The 19,966-nt window shown below is 39.1% G+C and overlaps 3 protein-coding genes across 4 annotated transcripts; all 3 read left to right on the top strand.

Annotated features, from left to right (window-relative positions):
* The first annotated feature begins 6,773 nt into the window (after positions 1 to 6,773).
* Positions 6,774 to 10,074, top strand: LOC110756038 (tRNA (guanine-N-7) methyltransferase). The gene is made up of 8 exons (XM_021957409.2): positions 6,774 to 7,124; positions 7,301 to 7,357; positions 7,503 to 7,578; positions 7,990 to 8,069; positions 8,219 to 8,268; positions 8,352 to 8,436; positions 8,546 to 8,644; positions 9,672 to 10,074. Exons 1-8 carry the CDS (start codon positions 6,864 to 6,866, stop codon positions 9,894 to 9,896), a joined length of 933 nt encoding a protein of 310 aa, XP_021813101.2. The 5' UTR covers positions 6,774 to 6,863; the 3' UTR covers positions 9,897 to 10,074.
* A 211-nt stretch (positions 10,075 to 10,285) lies between these two features.
* On the top strand, positions 10,286 to 13,759 carry LOC110756037 (Pentatricopeptide repeat (PPR-like) superfamily protein). Of its 2 annotated transcripts, none has more exons than XM_021957408.2 (3): positions 10,286 to 12,197; positions 12,374 to 12,558; positions 12,739 to 13,759. In XM_021957408.2, exon 1 carries the CDS (start codon positions 10,467 to 10,469, stop codon positions 12,105 to 12,107), a length of 1,641 nt encoding a protein of 546 aa, XP_021813100.2. In that variant the 5' UTR covers positions 10,286 to 10,466; the 3' UTR covers positions 12,108 to 12,197; positions 12,374 to 12,558; positions 12,739 to 13,759. The 2 variants fall into 2 exon arrangements, with proteins under 2 accessions (XP_021813100.2, XP_088105537.1); XM_088249411.1 differs by having other exon boundaries at positions 12,723 to 13,759.
* A 642-nt stretch (positions 13,760 to 14,401) lies between these two features.
* On the top strand, positions 14,402 to 19,600 carry LOC110756039 (uncharacterized). Its single transcript, XM_088248624.1, has 4 exons — positions 14,402 to 14,700; positions 14,989 to 15,205; positions 18,119 to 18,465; positions 19,115 to 19,600. The coding sequence occupies exons 1-4, from the start codon at positions 14,439 to 14,441 to the stop codon at positions 19,339 to 19,341; spliced, it is 1,053 nt and encodes a 350-aa protein (XP_088104750.1). The 5' UTR covers positions 14,402 to 14,438; the 3' UTR covers positions 19,342 to 19,600.
* The last annotated feature ends 366 nt before the right edge of the window (positions 19,601 to 19,966 follow it).

Here is a 19,966-nt window from a genome sequence, read left to right as displayed (position 1 = left end):
ATCATCAACCCCTTGGTTCCTTGCCTCATGGCTCCCCAAGGTTCTCTTCAATTATATTGCCATTTTCCCTCTCCTTTTGGTGCCTAAGAATTGCACAAAATCTGCACTCTATTCTACTAAAATCTGCTCTACAATTCTACTCTCATTCTCTTTGCATTACCTTCTATTTATAGAGGAAGGAAAGCAACTAAAGCATCAACATAATCATCATCTTCATATGTTGGTAGCTGCACACATGGTGCTGCCCATTCTTCTTTTAGCATGGAGGTCTAGCTCTTTATTTGCTGCCAACCCATGTGCTGCTATTCTTTGTTACTGGCTGCTAAAGTTCTTTTGCTGCTGCATATGTTACCTGAAGTTTCAATATGTATCCAATGGGGCTGAAATTTGGATATGTTATAATAGACACCCATTGGAACAACTTTCATGAAGAACGTATTCCCATCTGAGCAGTGCAAGTGTACGTTTTGGGCATTGCAAGCTGACTGCCGAAAATAGACTGGAGTTTGGGCTTCATTTCTTTTATCTCCTTGGGCTGCTGCACAAGAAAGAGCTACCAATTAGAGAAATCAATTGAATTAGCCTTTATTTCAATGAAGTGCAATTAGATTTGTAAAATGCAAGGTAACATTCTAATTGGTTCAAAATTCAGTGAAACAAAGTATTAACAAATATAGATTAGGGATAGAAATTGTAATAATTATGTGTTTATCAGGACTCAGACATACTCAGAGAAATGCATGACAAATGGTTGAAGGCTAACTCAGACTAAGGGAAACAGAGGAACCGCGTCCGACAACAACAACGAAGGACCCTTATTCGGTGGATGACGCCCCTGAGAAGCCCTAGCATCTAAGTGTTGCAATATCTCGTAAGTCATTTTTTTTCTTTTATATATAAATAGCTTTGAATTTAATGATGAAGTCGTTCAAATTCTACTCAAATATGGCAATTTCTTTTCAAATAATAATAATAAATAAAATATGACAATTTCTTTTAAACTATGGGGTGCCAATGAGGAGAGTGCCAAATCGGAAGGGATCATGGAGGGTTTGGTAGAAGAGGGTAGGGTTGAGGTAAAAGAGCAACCAGTAAGTTATGGGGTTGGCTCTTATCGGGAGATGCAAATGAATTATGTCGTGCTACAGGAGGTGGCCAATCAGGTTCTTGATATGTCCCATACAGCTGAAGTGGTGTCAAGCAACCAGACACAACCATCTGAGTCTAGTATTGTTATGGTAGCTTCAGGTTCGGCACGGGTGAAAATTCTAGTGAGAGTTCCACTACCGAATAGGAACATGATGAGCTTGTACGAGGTGGAAGAGCTCAAGATGGAGTATGGGGTTCCTCATTCAATGGGGCTCAGGTTGCCAACTTTAACAAATATAGTGAGGTATCCTCCTGAGGGTTGAGTGATGATATTTTCAGCCATGTACAAGTACGGGCTGAGGTTGCCAATGCATCCTTAGGTGTAGATGATGCTGGCGAAGTTGGGTTATGTGCTAGAGCAATATAACCCCAATTTCTAGATCATGCTGCATGAGGTTTATATAGCTTGGTGGTTGTTGAAGTTGGGGGAGCCAACCTTTGAGCTGTTCATTGATCGGTGCATATTTACATATCATTTTGTACCCTTCTAGCTTATGATTTGGTTATGTTTTTGAGTTAAACTTGTGCTTTTAATCCTTTTTGTGTTTATCTTTCAGTTCATTGAGCTTTAGGTAATAATGAGGGCTTTGGATAGTAAATGATGCAATCCATGCATGTTAGGGCCTAATTTGGATGAATGGATGAAGAGCTTAAAGACAAACTCAATTTTGGCTACAGTCCCCTGCCAGCCCAGTTTCGTAGGTCATATTGCAAGCTTTGTTTCAGCAACCTACATAGCTCGGATGAGGCCACATTCTTCATGAAAGTTGTTCCAATGGGTGTGTAATATAACATATCCAAAATTCAGCCCCATTGGATAAATATGGAGTCTGTTACCTAGCACACACAGAACCATGCTCAGGATGCATCTTATCAGCGCGGAAAATGAGTTAGCGATTTGTTTTGGCCTTAACTTCTTCCTCCGACCTTGGATTGGCCCAAATAACATATGGCTGGAAATAAGACATTCTGAACTTCAAGTTTGAGTGCTTAAAGTCTTAATTTGCTTAAGGGAAGCCCAATTCGTAAGCCCTTGAAGTTGCTGGTCATGCTGACCTCAGGATGAGCTATTATTTCTGGTTGGAAGCTTGGTCATGGTGACATGAAGATGAGCTAGGGCTGCTGGTGGGATTTATTAGTGAAGTGCATCAACCATTTCAGATTTTATAATGGAAGTGTTGTATGCATTAGTGAAGTGCATCAACCATTTCAGATTTTATAAAACAAGTGTTGTATGCATTAGCCATACTTAATTCAGATTTTCAGCTTCCTTAGGCCTATATATAGTGAGGTTTCCCAAGCTTGTAAACACACCCCAAGGGGGGGAGCTCTCAAACATTTCTCTAGAGCTCCCTTCCCTTCTCTCCCTCAAATTCTCTTAGTTTTGCTTTCTAGTTCTCAATTCTAGCTTTCTTTAATGTTTTCTTAGTTGTAATTTATTTTTCTTTGTTATGTAAATTCTTTTCTTAAGTTTTCAAGTTGAATTAGTTTCCAAGTTTCAATTATGGTTTTTGTTCTTATTCATTATGCTTATAAGTTAATATGCTAGTTTGAATGATTGATCACCATTTAGGCTTGCATGTTAGCTATCTTGGTTTGAATTAAGAGTATACACCATGCTTTAATTCGAATTGAACTATGAATAGGAAGAGTATGTATGGACATTCGACAACAGGGATTAGATACATACTTGGTTGTTTAAAATGTTCTTCTATGCTTAATGGGTTCCTAATGCTTAGTTTTAGGTTAGACAACAAATGATCAAATTAGGGAATTAGGAACACAAGGTTATGACCACACACCATGGCTTAATCATACTTTAGCTAGAATCAATCCATTAATCTAAATTGAACTTGGGAACTTATTTGCTTGAGTTACTTATTTCTTTCTTCCTTGTTTTATGTTCTTTGTTTTTGTTTCTATTTTGTGTAGGGAAACTAAATTGGATCATTCAATCACCAATCCTCGTGGGATCGACCTCGCACTTACATACGCTATACTACCGAACGGCTCGTGCACTTGCGAGTATCACAAGTTGAGGATGCAGTTTAATCCATTTTGGTGCAGCTGGTATCTACGCAACATTCATGCACTTATACTCCATCTCCAGACAAAAGAACAATTTTGGCTAGGATCAGGCTAACTCCCAAAAGGCGAAGGAGAGAGGTTACTTCATAGGGCACATGCCTTCGTCGCAGAAGACATGGAGGAATCAATGGTTCTTAACCCTTGGTGACTGCGAGTGTTTGCCGAGGAAAATCGTGGATAGATATATGCCTACCCATTTTCAATCCATAGGTCTTTAGTCATAACCCTTTTGTTGATTTTGTTGCTTGCATGTGTTTGTATGAATTGTCATGTTACCAAAGCGGTATAAGTGAACTAATCGTATTCTTGTTTTGTGTAGGTTTGGTGAAGTGCAATTCTTTCTCAAAGGAGAAGGAGAACGAGGTGGAGAAGGTAGGGTCATTGCTTTCGGTAAAGAGGCAGGAATATAAGAATTTGGTGACGTCAGCGCACTTGCTTGAAATAGGGTTGCTATAAGGAAGTAAGTTGTGTTTTCTTCGATGGATTTGTGTGTGTGTGTGTGTGTGTGTGTGTGTGTGTGTGTGTCTATGCATGTTGTTTGACTAACTCCTTGTTTGTGTTAATGACAATGACGGGAATTGTTAAGGGAGGGATGACAGTGGCAGAATCACCGCAGGTGGTGAAGATAAGTGAGGAGAAGAAGCAGCAGTGCCTCAGGGAGATGAAAGAGAAGGATAAGGCTCTCAGGGTTAGTAGGGCCGAAGAGAGGCAAGCCAAGGGCTGAAGGGTGCGGCTGAAGGAGCTGAGGACTATGTTGCTGGGAAGCGGCCACAGAATGATGATGATGGGCCAGTGGCGGTAGCCTTGGACAAAAAGGGGATGGGATTTGAGGGGGTCATTCGGGATGTCATGGACGACGAGCCAAGGCTGGCCCCATTCGACCTACAACCCCTTCAAAGCTTCCGTTCGACATGGAAGAGTTGTTCCCCACGAATACTTAGGATATTGACTTTGCCTCGGTTCGGCGGTAGAAGAATGAAGTGACTATGGCGATGCATCGTCAAGAGGTGCCCTTGGTGAACGCCTTCCTGACTAGGGAGAAGATCAATGCCGGGGAGTTGGCTCAAACCACAGCCACTGACTTCTTCAATCGTGTGCAAAAGACAGTCTTGTCTATGACCAATGTAAGTGCCAAAACTATTAGTTATGGTTTGCTGATAATAACTGCTTTCTGATTACTGTGTGATCATATACAGGCCTTTGGGGAGATGTATCTTACCCTAACTAGGGCAGATAATGAGGTGGAGCTTGCAAGGCGTCAGAAGGAGACGGTGAAAGCTGCCAGTGCTGAAGCCTAGGCTACGATCCTGCAAAAAAAACCCGGCATCTAAAGACCACTGGGATGGAAAATGAGCTGAATGAGATGAAGAGGAAGTTGGGAATAGCAGAAGAGGCCCTAGCCGAAACCAAGTGGACGAAGGTGGATGAGGTTGCTGCGGCTCGTACCAAGGCCGTGGAGGAGTACAAGGCGATGGATGAGTTCCGGGACCTTGTACTGGATGGGATGGTTGAGGAGTAGTTGGGCTGGGAGAAGCTCATAGCAAGGTTCAACTTTATGCTGGAGATAAACTTCGACACTAGTGGCGTTCCTACTCCTATTCCTCTTTGCAAGGAATGGATATTTGCGTCCTCATCGTCTGCCGATGCAGCTGTTTCTCTCAGCGCAGAAGCTAATGTTGGTGTCGAAGATAACGATGGCGACGAGGCCAAGGAGACTGAGCAGGTTACTGGGGGGAGGGGGTATGGCTTGGATGCTGAAGCCTGAGGGCGTTGTATGTTTTTGTTTTTGTATGTAGTATATATATCTTCTGTAAACAGCTTGAGAGTGCCGATGGTACTTATATTATGTATGCATATTTAGCCCTGCCATAAGGTGGGGTGATTTTGGTAATTTATCATAACATGTTTTATGTTTTAACAAATGTTTTGCTAAATGGTAACAGTAAGTGTGTGCCGAAGGCACTTGTGTGGGTAGAAATGAGCCAAGGTAAGGCATTTCATTTAGAGAGGCGTTGAAAGGCATACGTACATAAGAACTTGGTAAAGCATAAAACATAAGTGCCAAAGGCATAAGAAAAATGTAAAAATATAGGTGTCGATGGTAAAGACCTTAGCTTGTTTATTTGTGGTAATACTTAAAGTGATCAACATTCTAGGGATGAGGCAGGGGCTTGCCATTGGATCCGCGAAGCTAATAAGTGTCGAGGCGGCCCATGTTGGTCCGAGGGTACCTTCGGCTGAGTTTTTGGTAGCTAGCGAGACCTTGCGCATAACCAATCTCCAGGTTTGAAGGCTTGAGGCTTCACATGAAAGTCATAGTATTTGGCAACACTCTATTTATAAGTGAAGTTGCGCATTTTGGCCTGGTCACGAAGCTCGTCGATGAGGTCCATGTTCAGAGCCAACTATTCATTGTTTGCATCGGCATCATATGCTAACATTCAGTATAAGGGTTGGCCGATCTCTACTGGTACAACAGCTTCAGTACTGAAGGAGAGAGCTTTCTCCAGGAGAAGTGCGAAAAGTGGTGCGGTAAGACCATAGGACCTCTAGGAGCATGTTAGGCCAACAGCCTTTGGCTTTGTCGAGCTTTGTCTTTAGAGTCTTTTTTATGATCTTATTCACAGCTTCTACCTGGCCGTTGGACTGGGGATGGGCTGGAGAACCAAAGGCGGATCTTAAGGTTGAAGCAAAATTGCTTGAATTTAGCATCATCAAATTGCATATCGTTGTCTATGACAATCGCTTAGGGTATGTTGAAACGACATACAATATTTTGCCAAATAAAGGTTTCATTGCCCAGCGACTGTGATGGTAGCTAGGGCTTCAACTTCAGCCCACTTGATAAAATAGTCCATAGCAACAACGACATACTTGACCCGGCCCTTTCCTTCAAGCATAGGTCCGATGAGGTCAAGCCCCCACTGAGCGAATGGCCATGGGCTGATCATTGATGTCGATGGTTCGACACGGAGCTGTGGGATGGTGGTAAAACTTTGGCATTTGTCACATTTCTAGGTGAAGGCTTGGGCATTGTTGTGATAGTGGGCCAAAAATATCCTTGCCGAATAACTTTGTGGGCGAGAGATCAGGCACCAGAATGGTTGCCACAAATGCCTTCATATACCTTCCGAATGATATAGTTGTCTTCTTCTGGTGTAAGACACCGAAGGTAAGGGAGATTGAACCCACGTTTGTATAAGGCACCATTAATGATCAATGAGTTTTTGAATACACTCAAACTTTTATGAGTTCTTTTAAAGTCATGATTGAATACATCCAAACTTGAATGGAGTTTAAAAAGTTTGAATTGAATAGCCTTTTATAAAATCGTGATTGAATACACCTAAACTTTTAAACTTTTTAAAAATCTTTTAAAATCTAAATTGAATCCACGCCCCTAAAGTGAAACTGTGCCTAAATTATAAAGACAAAATCATAATTTAGCAAACAAGAAAAAGAAAAAAAGATGAAATGTCCTTTTTATCTGTGTTATTAATCCAGCCGTGGAACTATAATCCGACGGTCTTGACGTGTCCTCTCCATTTGCATTAGTTTCACAGAGAGAAACTGAAGTGAGAGAGGGGAGGGGTTTACCCAAAACCCAAATTGGTGTAGCAGCAGAGATGGGTTCTTGGGTTTGCTTACCCAGTGGTGTTGGTGGTGTCACTGTCTCTGGTGCATTGCCAAGAAGGTCTCTTTCTGCTCTTCTACTAAAAAGTCCAATTTCACTCTTACCTTCTTATCAATTTCACCACAACAGAAGAAGAGTTTGTGCCTCTGCTTCTTCTGGTGCAGAGGAACTACAACAGCAACAGTATGTGAGGAGCCCAGACCTTGTGGCCTTGGAATATGCTGACCTTAATCTCACCCACAAAATTTCTGAGGTCTTTGTTTTTGTTATTTCATCATCTTTTTCGTTTTGGGTAGAAAGAATTGTTATGTGGTGTTCTGGGTTTTCATATTTTTTTTATAAAAAATTAAAATTTTGTTCTGTAAGAAAAAGAAACTTATTATATCTTTGATGTAAAGCTCATTTTGGGTTGTATTTTCTCAATTGCAGGAACTGGGTCATGTCAGAATCAGGCAACATGTCAACCCTCTAAGTTCCTCTCTCTCTGTATGTGACTTGAAGGGTGTTCTTTCTTTTTTTTTTTTTTTTTTTTTTTTTTGGTGAAAGGTGTTCTTTCTTTTTCTCTCTTACATAATTCAATATAATTTTTTGTTCTGGTTACCTTCTGATTCTTTGGTAATCTTTTTGTTAGGTGCCTGTGGAAGTACCTGATTGGAATCAAGTCTTCAGGGACCCCACATTGCCACTCATGGTGGATATTGGATGTGGTACCATTTTTTTTCCTTTTCTTATGAACTCCCTCTTACATGCAATCTATTTTTGTAGTCCTAGTGCTTCATAATTATAAGCAATTCAGCATTGCATATATGTCATAGTTGTTTAATACCATGACAAGGATGATATTTTTGCATATAGAACCAGCAATTACTTGCTAGCTTCCTTGGGACTTATCTAGTTCAGTCCTTTAGAACCCAGTAATTGCCCTTGTGTGTGGTCTCCTGGTCTCGTGCACTGAAACTTAGCAAAAATACTTGGCTGGTTTTGCATCTTTTGTGATATTTGTCGTAACCCTTGCTCATATTATAGGTATATACTTCCAAATTTTGCTTCAACAATTATAGGTATTTGATGTAATCGTCAATTATCATTTGTCAATCTAACTATGTAAACATTCTCAGGTAGTGGCAGATTTCTCATATGGCTTGCAAAAAGAAATTTAGTTATGAGAAATTATTTGGGACTGGAAATACGGAAGAAAGTATGGGACAACTCCTTGGGCTATTTTTGATACACTTGATAGTTCTTCTGATTGAGTCAGTGTATAATTACTTGGTACTCATTCCTTCTTGTTTCAAGAGAATAATATGGTTTTGTTTCTCATGTACTTATGTTTTGCCCCTGATGCAGCTGGTCAAGCGTGCTGAATTCTGGGTTAAGGACCTGGCTCTTAGTAATATGTAAGACCCTTAATCATTAGATGGTGAAACCTATTGTATATTATTGGCAAGCAAGTGATATATTATATTGAATTAAATGGCAGATATTTCATGTTTGCTAATGCCACAACTTCCTTTCAACAACTAGTGTCTACATACCCTGGACCATTGATGCTTGTTTCAATCCTGGTGAGTTAATCTCTCATGAAATTTTCAAGGACATTTTCTCATTATGTTTCCGATCATAAGGCTGAAACACCTTTATCTAAGTGGATTCTTTGCTCATGTTCATGTGCAGTGCCCGGATCCTTATTTCAAGAAAAGGCATCATAAGAGACGGGTTGTACAGAAGCCTTTAGTAGATTCCGTCATGAACAATTTAATGCCCAGTGGCCAGGTTTGATTAAATAACCAAGTATAATTACTCATTACAAAATAATGAAGTGAAGATGACCTATTTTTTTGGGATTGAAAGCGACTATGATTGATTATTAAAAGGTTGTCATTTTTGTTTAGCTTTGGTCACTAGACATGTAGATTTAATAGTATCAAGAGCTTGAAGCCTAATCTTTCAATTCCAGAAAATGGCCTTACTAGTATCAAACCCTGATGCAGCTGGTCAAGTAGATGAGCAGCTTGTGCACTTTTCTTTAGTGAAAATATGCGTCCTTTGATTATGTTTGTTCCACTTGAAGTCTAACCCATCAGTTTCTTGCTACACGACATATACCTTGGGTGGGGTTTATTTTTCATGCAGGGATCAATCACGATGAAAAGGATGAACCTTTTCTTCCTATTGATTGTTGCCTGTTCTTAAAATAGATCTGTCTGGATACAAATATATGGCTCTGGTTGCAAGGGTTAGGCTCGGGTTAGGGTGGATCTTTAGGATGAAGTCTTGCCAACCCACATGAATGGGAAATAAAAGGAAAGACCGCACTGTTTAGAAAGACAGAGTGGAGCAAGATAGTTGCTTTTATCAAAAACAGGAATTCCAACCCAATTTGTTTGTGCGTTGGGTCTCACAGTGGTTATGTGCTGTGTCGATTTAGGTTATATAATTGATTACAAGGAGCTCCATCAGTGACCTTCCCTTGTGGGTATTGTGTGATGTTTTGATCATGATAAATGATATCAGAGTCAATTCAATACTGCCATGTAGGTTTTGGGAGTAATTCAGTATGATAAGTATAGGCCCTAACAAAGAAGTCAGGAATTTCATCTTGCCTCGTTAGAGATTTCGGTGGGAGATTGTGGTGTTAAATTCATCTTAAAAATTGAGTGCGTGCCTTCTATATGAACTCTTTCAATGATTTTGGCCCTGTTGAAATAATGGCTTGATTTTGGATGAACAAATATGATTGTTGCATGAGTAATTGACCTGCAGGCTTGATCCAATTATCTAATGTTATTTGTATGAGCAGGTGTTTATGCAGTCAGATGTACTTGAAGTGGCACTTGACATGAGAAATCAATTTGATTCTCAACCCCAGGTTCTGAAACACATCCATGAAATCGACTCGAGTGTGCTGTGTGACACTGAGGGATGGGTGTTAAGCAATCCAATGGGGATAAGGACTGAGAGAGAAATTCATGCAGAATTTGAAGGTGCAAAAATTTACAGAAGGATCTACCAGAAGCAAATGTAATTAACTAGAAGTAGAAGGTTCATGGATGAAGCAAATGAAGAATCAAGTGAGAGCTTTGATTGCGTCCATGTATCCTGTAGAAAGTAGGGTTTCTTACCCGTTGATGGGTAACGTCGGCAACATCGTGTGAAGGATGTTCATGCTTCAAATTTTAGCATGGAAAATCAAAATTTTGTAATGTGACCCTTTCATTAAAATGTAGCTTTTAGGTGAAAAACAATGCATCTCAATATTTTATTAGCGGAATTGTTATCCTTCACGGGATATATCTCTTGAAACAATTTGATAGGTACTGATTTTCTCACTCTCCTTTTATGTACTTGCACTCGCTTTTGGTTTTTTAATACTTTTTTATTAAAATCAATAATCAATAGTGTGCACACTAGTTCGATAACGAGGTCAAATGCATTTGAGTTTAATGTCCGATGTGTCAAATTGTTTGCTACGTGTCAGAAAACTACTAGGCCGTAGCTACACATCAGCTGTACTACAGTACTACTGAATGATTTCTCCACTCCACATGAGACTTGGAGGCCATCTGCCAATGCCACTGTCTTCAACTCTCCAACCATGCTCATGCTGCGTCTGAAGATCTCAGCCAAAGCCTGCCCTCTCCTGCACTCAATCACTACCGTCTCCTTCTCCACTTCCGCCTCCGCCTCCGCCTCCCCCTCCCCTTCCATCTCCACCGTCGATCTCCTCGACTCCTACACCGTGACCCCACCAATCCAACCCTGGCCCAGACGCCTCCACCCAAAGCGCCTCATCTACCTCATCACTCGCGAACCCAACCTCGACCTCGCCCTCCAAATCTTCCACCACGCCTCCAAATTCCACCCTGGCTTTTCCCATAACTACCACACCTACCACGCCATCCTCAACCGCCTCTCTCGTTCCCGCGCTTTTCACCCCAAAATCGACCCGCTCCTCTCAGACCTCAGCAACTCCGGCATCAAATGCTCTGAAGACCTCTTCATCACCCTCATTCGCAATTTCGGCGTCTTGGGTCGTCCCAAGCTCTCCTTCAAGACCTTCCTCGACATTCCAAAGTTTGGAGCTCAACGCTCTGCCAAGTCCCTGAACGCCTTGTTGAACGCTTTGGTTCAGAACCATGAGTACGGTTTGGTCCACTCCGTGTTTAAAAATTGTGGGGAGAGGTTTGGGGTTAGGCCCAACGTGTTCACTTGTAATATACTGATCAAAGCGCTTTGCCAAAAGGATGATGTTGAGACTGCACTCAAGGTGCTCGACGAAATGCCTGCAATGGGGTTTGTCCCGGATGTGGTGACTTATACCACGGTTTTAGGAGGGTATGTTTCGCGGGGTGATATGGTTGGTGCCAAGAGGGTTTTCGGGGAGGTTTTGGATAGAGGGTGGCATCCGGATGCGACTACTTACACCATTTTGATGGATGGGTTTGTTAAGCAAGGGAAGTTAGTTGATGCTGTGAAGGTCATGGATGAGATGGAGGAAAATAAGGTTGGCCCAAATGAGGTGACTTATGGGGTTATGATTGAAGCTTATTGTAAGGCAAAGAAGTCAGGTGAAGCGGTTAATTTGCTTAATGATATGCTTGAGAAAAGGTATATACCGAGTTCGGCACTTTGCTGTAAGGTGATTGATGTTTTGTGTCATGAAGGGAAGGCGGAGGACGGTAGTGAATTGTGGAAGAGGCTTTTGAAGAACAATTGCACACCCGATAATGCAATCTCAAGCACGCTCATATACTGGCTTTGTAAGGAGGGGAAAGTATGGGAAGCCAAGAAATTGTTTAATCAGTTTAAGACGGATTTGATTCCCGGTGTCATGACGTACAATATTCTTATTGCAGGACTGTGTGAAGTGGGGGAGCTGTGCGAGGCAGGGAGGTTGTGGGATGACATGGTTGAGAAAGGATGTGCTCCGAATGCTTTTACATATAACATGTTGATCAAAGGATTTTGTAAAATTGGAAAAGCAGAGGAGGGCATTAGGATTTTAGAGGAGATGCTGGATAAAGGTTGTTTGCCCAACAAGTCTACTTATGGCATGTTGATTGAGGGGCTCTGTGACTTGGGGAAGGAAGCTGAAGTCACAAAAGTGATTTCATTGTCAATGTCAAATGGAGACATTAAGAGTGCTTTGTGGGATCTTTTGCTTACTAAGTTTGTTGGTGATTTGGATACTGGTGGAGCTGTTATGGACAAAATACTTGTGGAGAATGTTAATTAGAGGCTTTTTCAACATATAATCTCATCTGAGGAACCCAGACCTCGTGAAAGTGGAATGCATTTATATAATCTCATGCACAAGGTTTCTGAGGTAAACAATATTCATGTTGTTGATTTGTCTATGTATTTAGTTTTCCTTGTGGAAAGAAAGAACATTCACCTTTTTCTTTATGAATGATGTAGAGTTTGATTTTTAAAGTAAGTTAGAAAGGATTGCTATTACCTTTGTATAAATCTTGTTCTGATTTATGGGTGCAATTTGATTAGGTTTCTGTGAGCAGGCACCATTTGTGATTTGGGTGCACAAAGTTCTTGTGCAATTCGACGAAATATGCATTGAATGCCGCGGGCAAATTTGCATATGCAAATAGTTCCTTGCGGGTGTTTACAGGTGGAAGTTGAAGTAGCTGAAATCTGATGATGGTAACAGAGTTGTCAAAAGCGAAGTTGAGGTGAGTAATAGGTTCTTCAACCTCAATCCTGCACACTTTGGCAGTTTGATCTTGCTTGTTTCACCTCAGTTTGATTAGGCCAATCTTGTTCAATCTTGATTATGTCTTGTGTTGTGAGTTCGAGCATCATATTCCTTAGTTTGTATATTCATGTTGACAACCAGTTGTATGGTAAAGAAGGAAGGGAGCATTTAAATTTTTGCTGGAATCGTTGCATGGACTACCAAGTCTAGCCTTGCACCAATGCTACATTGTGATGAGCCAACTTATTGAGGATCAAAAGGAACTGGAATTGTTGGTGTTTGCTGTCAAAAGTGTGCTGTAAAACACATTTTTGCTTATATAATAGCTACTATATTCTCATGTTACTTGTCAATAATTGGCTATTAAAATATGAAATACTGCTAGACGAATAAATAGTTGAAAAAAGTTTTAGTTTGCGTAGTATTATTTTAAGTATAATATTCGCCTTTAGATATTTTAATATTTAGAATAAAAGAAGAAATCCACAAGCATATAATATCACTTTTATAGATGAGACATTGTTTTCCACCCCCCAAAAAAAAGTCTCAAAATGAAAGATGACTTACTTTCAAAAAGTTATTCCAACCTATGATAATTATTTTCCTGATATGAGGTCTCCAATTCAAGTATCTTTCTTCTAAATGTTTCAACCTATGGATGAGTAATGGTAATAGGATTAAGATACCATCTATACGATCCTTAATTATTCCTTCCGTCATTCTGAAAAAGTAAAGGCGGTATACTTTTAAATATGGGAGATTCTCTCATTTTTCTGGTGCAAAGGAGGTTAAAAAGAAGGGAAAAGAAAATGATATATTCTCTCATCTTGTGTTTGAGAGTATATGCATTTTGCCATGAAAGTTCCAAGTACTCAAAAATTAGTGGACCTTTTCTAGAGCATCACATTCAGAGATAAATTCTCACCGTCTGAACGGCATATAATGAAGCACACGTGTTGAGTGCATCAACTTTATGTGTTCTATACTATTTGTCTTTGGGATCAAATGATGAGAATCTTTACTTCTTATATATACAGTTCATTTCTTTCAAGTTTCACACACACACATTTGTTTGTGTGTTTAAGCCCAAAGCCTTAACAGATAAACAAAAAGACTTCCAAATTAAGATAGTCATCACACCACAAACTACCATCTCATCTGACTGTAAAATCATTTTGGTGAGCCATCTCTGTCTTTTTCTTTGTAGTCATTATATTCTCTTTCTCTGTTAATAATGCTGTTATTTGATCTAGAATTGTAATATTTCAGTGTTGTGATAATTTTCTTTTGCCTATTCTAATTAAAAAAATGTAAACTAAAGGCCCCTTAGGTCGCCATTTGTTTTTTTGTTGTTGAATGGAGGAATTGCTTCTCAACTGTTTTTCTTTTCATTTTTTCCCTTTACTATGTTTTATATGAAAAGGTTACTTATTTGAATCTTGAAGGTCAGTTGGTCATGTTAAACTTGTAGATGCAAACAAATCTTTGTACTTGGTTCCAAGATGATCTCTTTTCATTTGATGTTTAACATCACAATTGTTGCTATTATCTATACTTGTTATGCACAACAAAATTCTCTTGCTTACTAGTCTGACATATTAATATCATGTTGCCATTTCATACCGAATTATGATCATTGATTAGCTAAAATCATGTATAGATGTGTGGTTGACATTCATAGTCTCTCAAGTACATAACCTTCCAAATATCTAATAATAACAAAACATTACTGGTGAGGTAGAAATTATTATATTTTTATCTGGTTTACTTGGATTTTTATTTCCTCAGTGTATTTCTGAATAATAACTTTGTGCAGCTAGGCATCAATTTCACGTACTTGAACTTGAAGTAACTAAGATGGGAGGTGGAAAGGACAAACAACATGAGTCTACTGACAAAGGGTTATTTTCATATGATGGTGGATTTGGTGCTGGACACTATCCTGGATCATACCCTCCGCAAGGATATGGATATCCCCCACAAGCACATCATGGATATCCTTCCTCCGGTGGGTATCCTCCACCTGGATATCCTTCCAATGGGGGATATCCACCAGCCGCCTATCCAAGTGGATATCCCCCAGCCGGTTATCCAGGTCACTCAGCTCCATATCATTCAGGTAATCGAACCACATCTTCTGTAATGTTTTAGTTTTTCAAATATAAACAAAAAGTTATAGTTTTCTCCTTTCTCATTTATATTTATCACCAATATATTCTCACTTTACTCTCACTTTTCCTTCTTTGGCTCAACGAGCTCTTGTTCAAGTGGTACTTCTCTTACTAACTTTTGAAGAGATCTCAAGTTCGAATCCCCAATGTCCCGTTGATCACAAAATGGCCATTTGGTAGAGTAAATATATATATTTTTTGACAAGTACCTGAGTAATATATCCCACATACTGCAGGGTATGGATCTAGCATGGGACTGGGAGGGATGTTAGCTGGGGGTGTTGCTGCTTACGGGGCTAACCATCTTGCGCATGGGGGCCATAGTCATGGATATGGTTACGGCGGGGGTTACCAGGGCTATGGGGGTTCTCATGGGAAGTTCAAACATGGAAAATTTAAGGGAAAGGGGAAGTATGGCAAGCCCTTTGGGGGCAAGTTCAAGAAATGGAAGTGATCATGGAGTGGATCCAGGCAAAATATCATGGTCGGTTCAAGATTTAAGTCTATAAATAATCTTATACTGTAATTGGCTTTCTAATAATTATTACAGCTATGCTGTTTCGGGTTGTCTTATTGTTTCTTTCAATAATGCTATATATTATATATGTCGTGTAATTTAGTTGTTTTTGTTCCTATGATTTAAGTACGAGTGAAAAAGCAAGCTTTCCTTTGAGAAGGCTAGTGGATGGAATGCTTAGTTGCATTGCCAATCTATAGGCAATTGTTTTGGCAGCTACGTATCTGTTGAATGCCTCAAAGGCCCAAAATGCATTGGCCTAAATTGATAAACTAAATAGGGTGCACAGCCTTGTATTTCTTAAAGATGTATTTTTTGATCGGGCGAGGAAATCAAATTTGAGATTTCTTTCAACATTTTGGAAGATGAATATTACTAGACCAAGAGTTAGTTAGTAAAGACGTTTAAGTCTTTTCTGGTCTGAAGACGTCCTGGTATACGTCAAGTATGTATGTAGATCAAGGTATGTTCCTTCTGTTTTCATGAAAATCAAGATAGAAAATCATGAGAGACAATAAAGGGATTAATCAATTGAGAGAATCAAAGGAGATGTAGCTATCATGTGATGCATGATTGTAATTTGTATGTAGATGGTGTTGATTCAAGCAAAATAGGAAGAGTGTCATATTAGGGGTGGTCATTATAGTCACAATACAACTGTAATTACAAGAAATTTTTGTTTGTGACCGTACTACCGTCATGTGATAAAAGTACAACTTTAGCTCCAAGCGAAAAATTTGAAAAATTTGAATGTGCGTGATTGATATTTAAATATTATCTCGCAATCTTCAATTTCTGAATTCGTTATTTCCTCTCCTCTTCTAATTATTTTTATTTAAATTCGCCTATCTTGACCATAATTGAGTAGTTCAGAAGATTGAACACGAAAACAAACCGGGCCAACCTTAAAAGTTATAAGAGTTGGTGGGCCTTTTTCTAAATAAAATTCTTATCGTATGAATGACATATAATAAAGCAAAAGCACACGCTTTGATGTCACGCGGTCCATTAATTCTTGTGGTGGATTAAACTTTAATGTATTGTATTGTCGTATGTCATGTGGATAAGAGGATGAGAATCCATACTATTAATATGAATATAAAATAATAATTATTTTTTGTGGTCTTTCTGTTGGAAGAATTCTTTACCTCGTTGGTAAATCAAAATATTGTTAAATATGATACCAAATTTTTTATTTTAAATAATTGTAGCAATAGGATATTAAGAAAACCAATAAGCTAATTGTACACAATCACACTTTCAATTGGTTCCTTTATCTACACCAAAATATTCGTAGTGTGAGGAAACAAACACATAAGAGAAAAATTGGGCCTTTAAACATTTTTCATTGTGTTAACACAATACAAATTATCAACTAGTTCTTCGTCTACTAATATATATATATATTTCCAATATTTGAAGAGATCATAAATTCGAATTTTCCTTACATGTTAAAAGTAAAACTTAAATTCAAATTTCTTATGTATAAATTTTTATATTCGCTCAAATACCTGATTCTTGTTATATCAAACGCCAGCTCGATGTTGACGAAATTATCGGTGCTCTCCCTCACATTGCTTGTCAGTAGGGTTGCAAGATAATTGGTAGGCGATTAGTGGCGTGGAGCATGATGGTGGCCGTTTAGTATTTTAGGTGGAATGTTTTTTAGAAAAGAAAAAGATGTTTAAATAATAAAAGTTCAAACTATAAATAACAGTAAGGGAAAATAGTAACTTTGTTGACCATAAGGAATTTTTTTAAAAGGGTAGAAAGAGCCATTAAATTGGTTCAAATTGCCTCACAAAGACAGAAGGCGTGCAAAACGTGTGTAGCCTCCTCAGCTCATGTACATACAAATCAACCTGGTCTTTTCCCTTTCCTTACCATTCTCATCAACTCCCCTCCTTCCCTCCTATTTTCCTAGAAGTACTTCAAAGCTTCTTCTTTAAGCTCCCTCTACGCGTTTGACAAAAAGAGAGAAAAAAAATTTCCACACGCTTTTGTTTGTGTGTTTAAGGCCGAAGCCGCATGCAATCTTGAAACAAAAATTGTGGCACCACAAACTACCAATTTGGTGATTTACACAGAAAACAAAAAATAGCATCAAGTTGGTGAGCAATACCCATCTTTCTCCATTGCTTTTAGCTTCTTTTTCTATAGTAATAATTCTAGTCTATGCTTTTGAAATCGTGGTAATCTTTAATTGCTCCAAGAATTTTCTTCTGGGTTTGTGGATCTGTGAATTTGGGTTACTTCTTTTTTGCTTTCTTTGTTGTTGAATGAAGTGGGTGGGGAGTTGCAGCTTCCTAACCCCTTTTCTTTTGGGTTTTCTCAAAACTATGCTGTTGATGAAGATGGGTTTCTTTTTTTTAATGTAATATGTGAGAAATAAACTTGTCTATGTGTAAGAACATGCTGCTTGATAATTTTACTCTATTTGGGTATCTGTAGCTTTTTGCCAAGATGATGATGATCTCTTTGGATTTGAAGTTTTGCCAAACAGTTCATGCTATTAACTATATAATATACTAAGTAGAAACCATTATGATAACAGGATTTCTGTTTAAAAAGTTAAAGATCATGGTTGCCCAAATTTAAGAATCTTTAGGTCATATCTTGGGCTAATTTTGTGAATCTTCTCTGCAACATAGTCTCTGTGTTTTTCTTGGTTGGACTCTGTTAAAGTAGTGAACTTTGCATATATTGGGCACCATTCAGACTATGATATGATGTGGGGTTGCTTAGTGGCTGTTCGTGTGCTTGTTTCTATTTGATTACTTATGGTTCTTGGTTTCCCAACTGATTTTTTGAATTATGATTTTTATGTGTGCATTAGTTACAAGTTGAAGTAAGATGGACGGTGGAAGAGACAACAAAGATGAGTCTAATGACAAAGGGCTCTTTTCACAACTTGCTGGATATGCTGCTGGACACTACCCACAGCATGGATCATACCCTCCACAAGGATATGGATATCCTCCACAAGCACATGGACCACCTGGGTACCCTCCCCCTGGTGGGTATCCTCCTCCAGGTGGGTACCCTCCTGCAGGCGGGTATCCTCCATCTGGATATCCTCCCCCTGGGGGATATCCACCATCTGCCTATCCTGCCCCTGGTGGATATCCACCAGCTGGATATCCACCAGCCGGATATCCACCAGCCGGATATCCAGGTCCATCATCTCACCATTCAGGTAACCAAATCACCATTATTTGTTTACTTATATTATATGACATGAGATTCTGTGTAGAGTTTAGTTTCAATCGTGACTTCGTAAGGTTATACTTATACCTGACCGGTCCCTCCGCTGATTCAGTTGTGACAGATAGCTTAAAAGGGCCAGAGTGTGATGTATTATCCTATCCTTTGTTTTGTTTTTCCTCTCATAACAAATTGACTGTAAGAACCTAGGTTACCTAGGGCTGTTGCAGATGACCATTGGATATGTGAATAGCTAAACCTATGCTGACACCATTGATTATTGGAATAGCTAGAAAGCTGTTGGTAATTGCATAGACCATTGCACTTTTTTTCTGTGGTAGATCATGAGCATCAAAGTTCAAATAGAGTTTCAGAATAGTATTCCTGGGCACCAATTTTTCCATTGCATGTAAGATGAGAAGGACCATGAATATAGCATGTTAATTGTATGTGATATTACATCTCTCTATTACATGTTAAGGACCATCGGATATGAAGAACCGAAAGGTTGTAGAGTAATAAATGCTATGCCACTATTTTTGTTTCAGTTTTTGCTAACAAAGGTTGTATAGTAATATATGCTATGCCACTATGTTTGTTTCATTTTTGCTAACTCAAAAAAAAAAAAAAAAAAATTGCAGGGCATGGACCTAATATGGGAGGGATGCTAGCTGGGGGTGCTGCAGCTGCAGCTGTTGCTTATGGGGCTCACCATCTTGCGCACGGGGGTCAGCATGGCTATGGTTATGGGGGTCACCACGGCTATGGTCATGGGAAGTTCAAACACGGTCATGGTCATGGGAAGTTCAAACATGGGAAATTTGGCAAGCGCTTTGGCTTTGGGGGCAAGTTCAAGAAATGGAAGTGATATAATGGACCTAGGCAAAATATAATGGCCGGTTGAAGATCTTAGTCTCTCTGTTGATAATGGTATTCTACAATTGGCTTTCTGAAAATCACTTCAGACAGGATTTTTTGGATTCTTTTTATTAAAAACTGCTATTATATATATGCCATTCTAGTTATTTTCGTTCGTGTGATGTAAATGAAGTTTCTGTTCTAAAACCACTTCAAGAATTCTCTCTTTTCTGTTTATCCTTAACTAATTTTGAGTTCTGTTTTGGAAATGGTTTATTCTAATCCTAAGCCTCTAGTCTTTACCCTCACTCACACCTGGGATAGCCCCGAGGATTTTTTCGCCTTATGTTTGATAATAATAATTATTATTATTGTATAAGACATAAAGAGACCCTAATGACTCAATTAGCTTTGACCCATGTCTCGTCTTTCACGTCAAATATGGTCCGTTGACGCTCTTATGATCCTTTTATCAAACAAAATATAACAATATGTAGGGGGCATGTAGATCAAGTGATTAAGAACATTTGTCTTTGCATTTGAGGTCTTAAGTTCAATTTCACCTCCTCCAATATTGTTTGTATAAAAAAAAAAAATGAACATATTTAATGTGCATTTGCATTGTGTAGCATGAC

The sequence above is a fragment of the Prunus avium genome, chromosome 2 (genome assembly GCF_965620075.1).
Source record: "Prunus avium chromosome 2, drPruAviu1.hap1.1, whole genome shotgun sequence".
NCBI classification, from domain to species: Eukaryota; Viridiplantae; Streptophyta; class Magnoliopsida; order Rosales; family Rosaceae; genus Prunus; species Prunus avium.
This window is presented reverse-complemented; position numbering and strand designations above follow the sequence as displayed.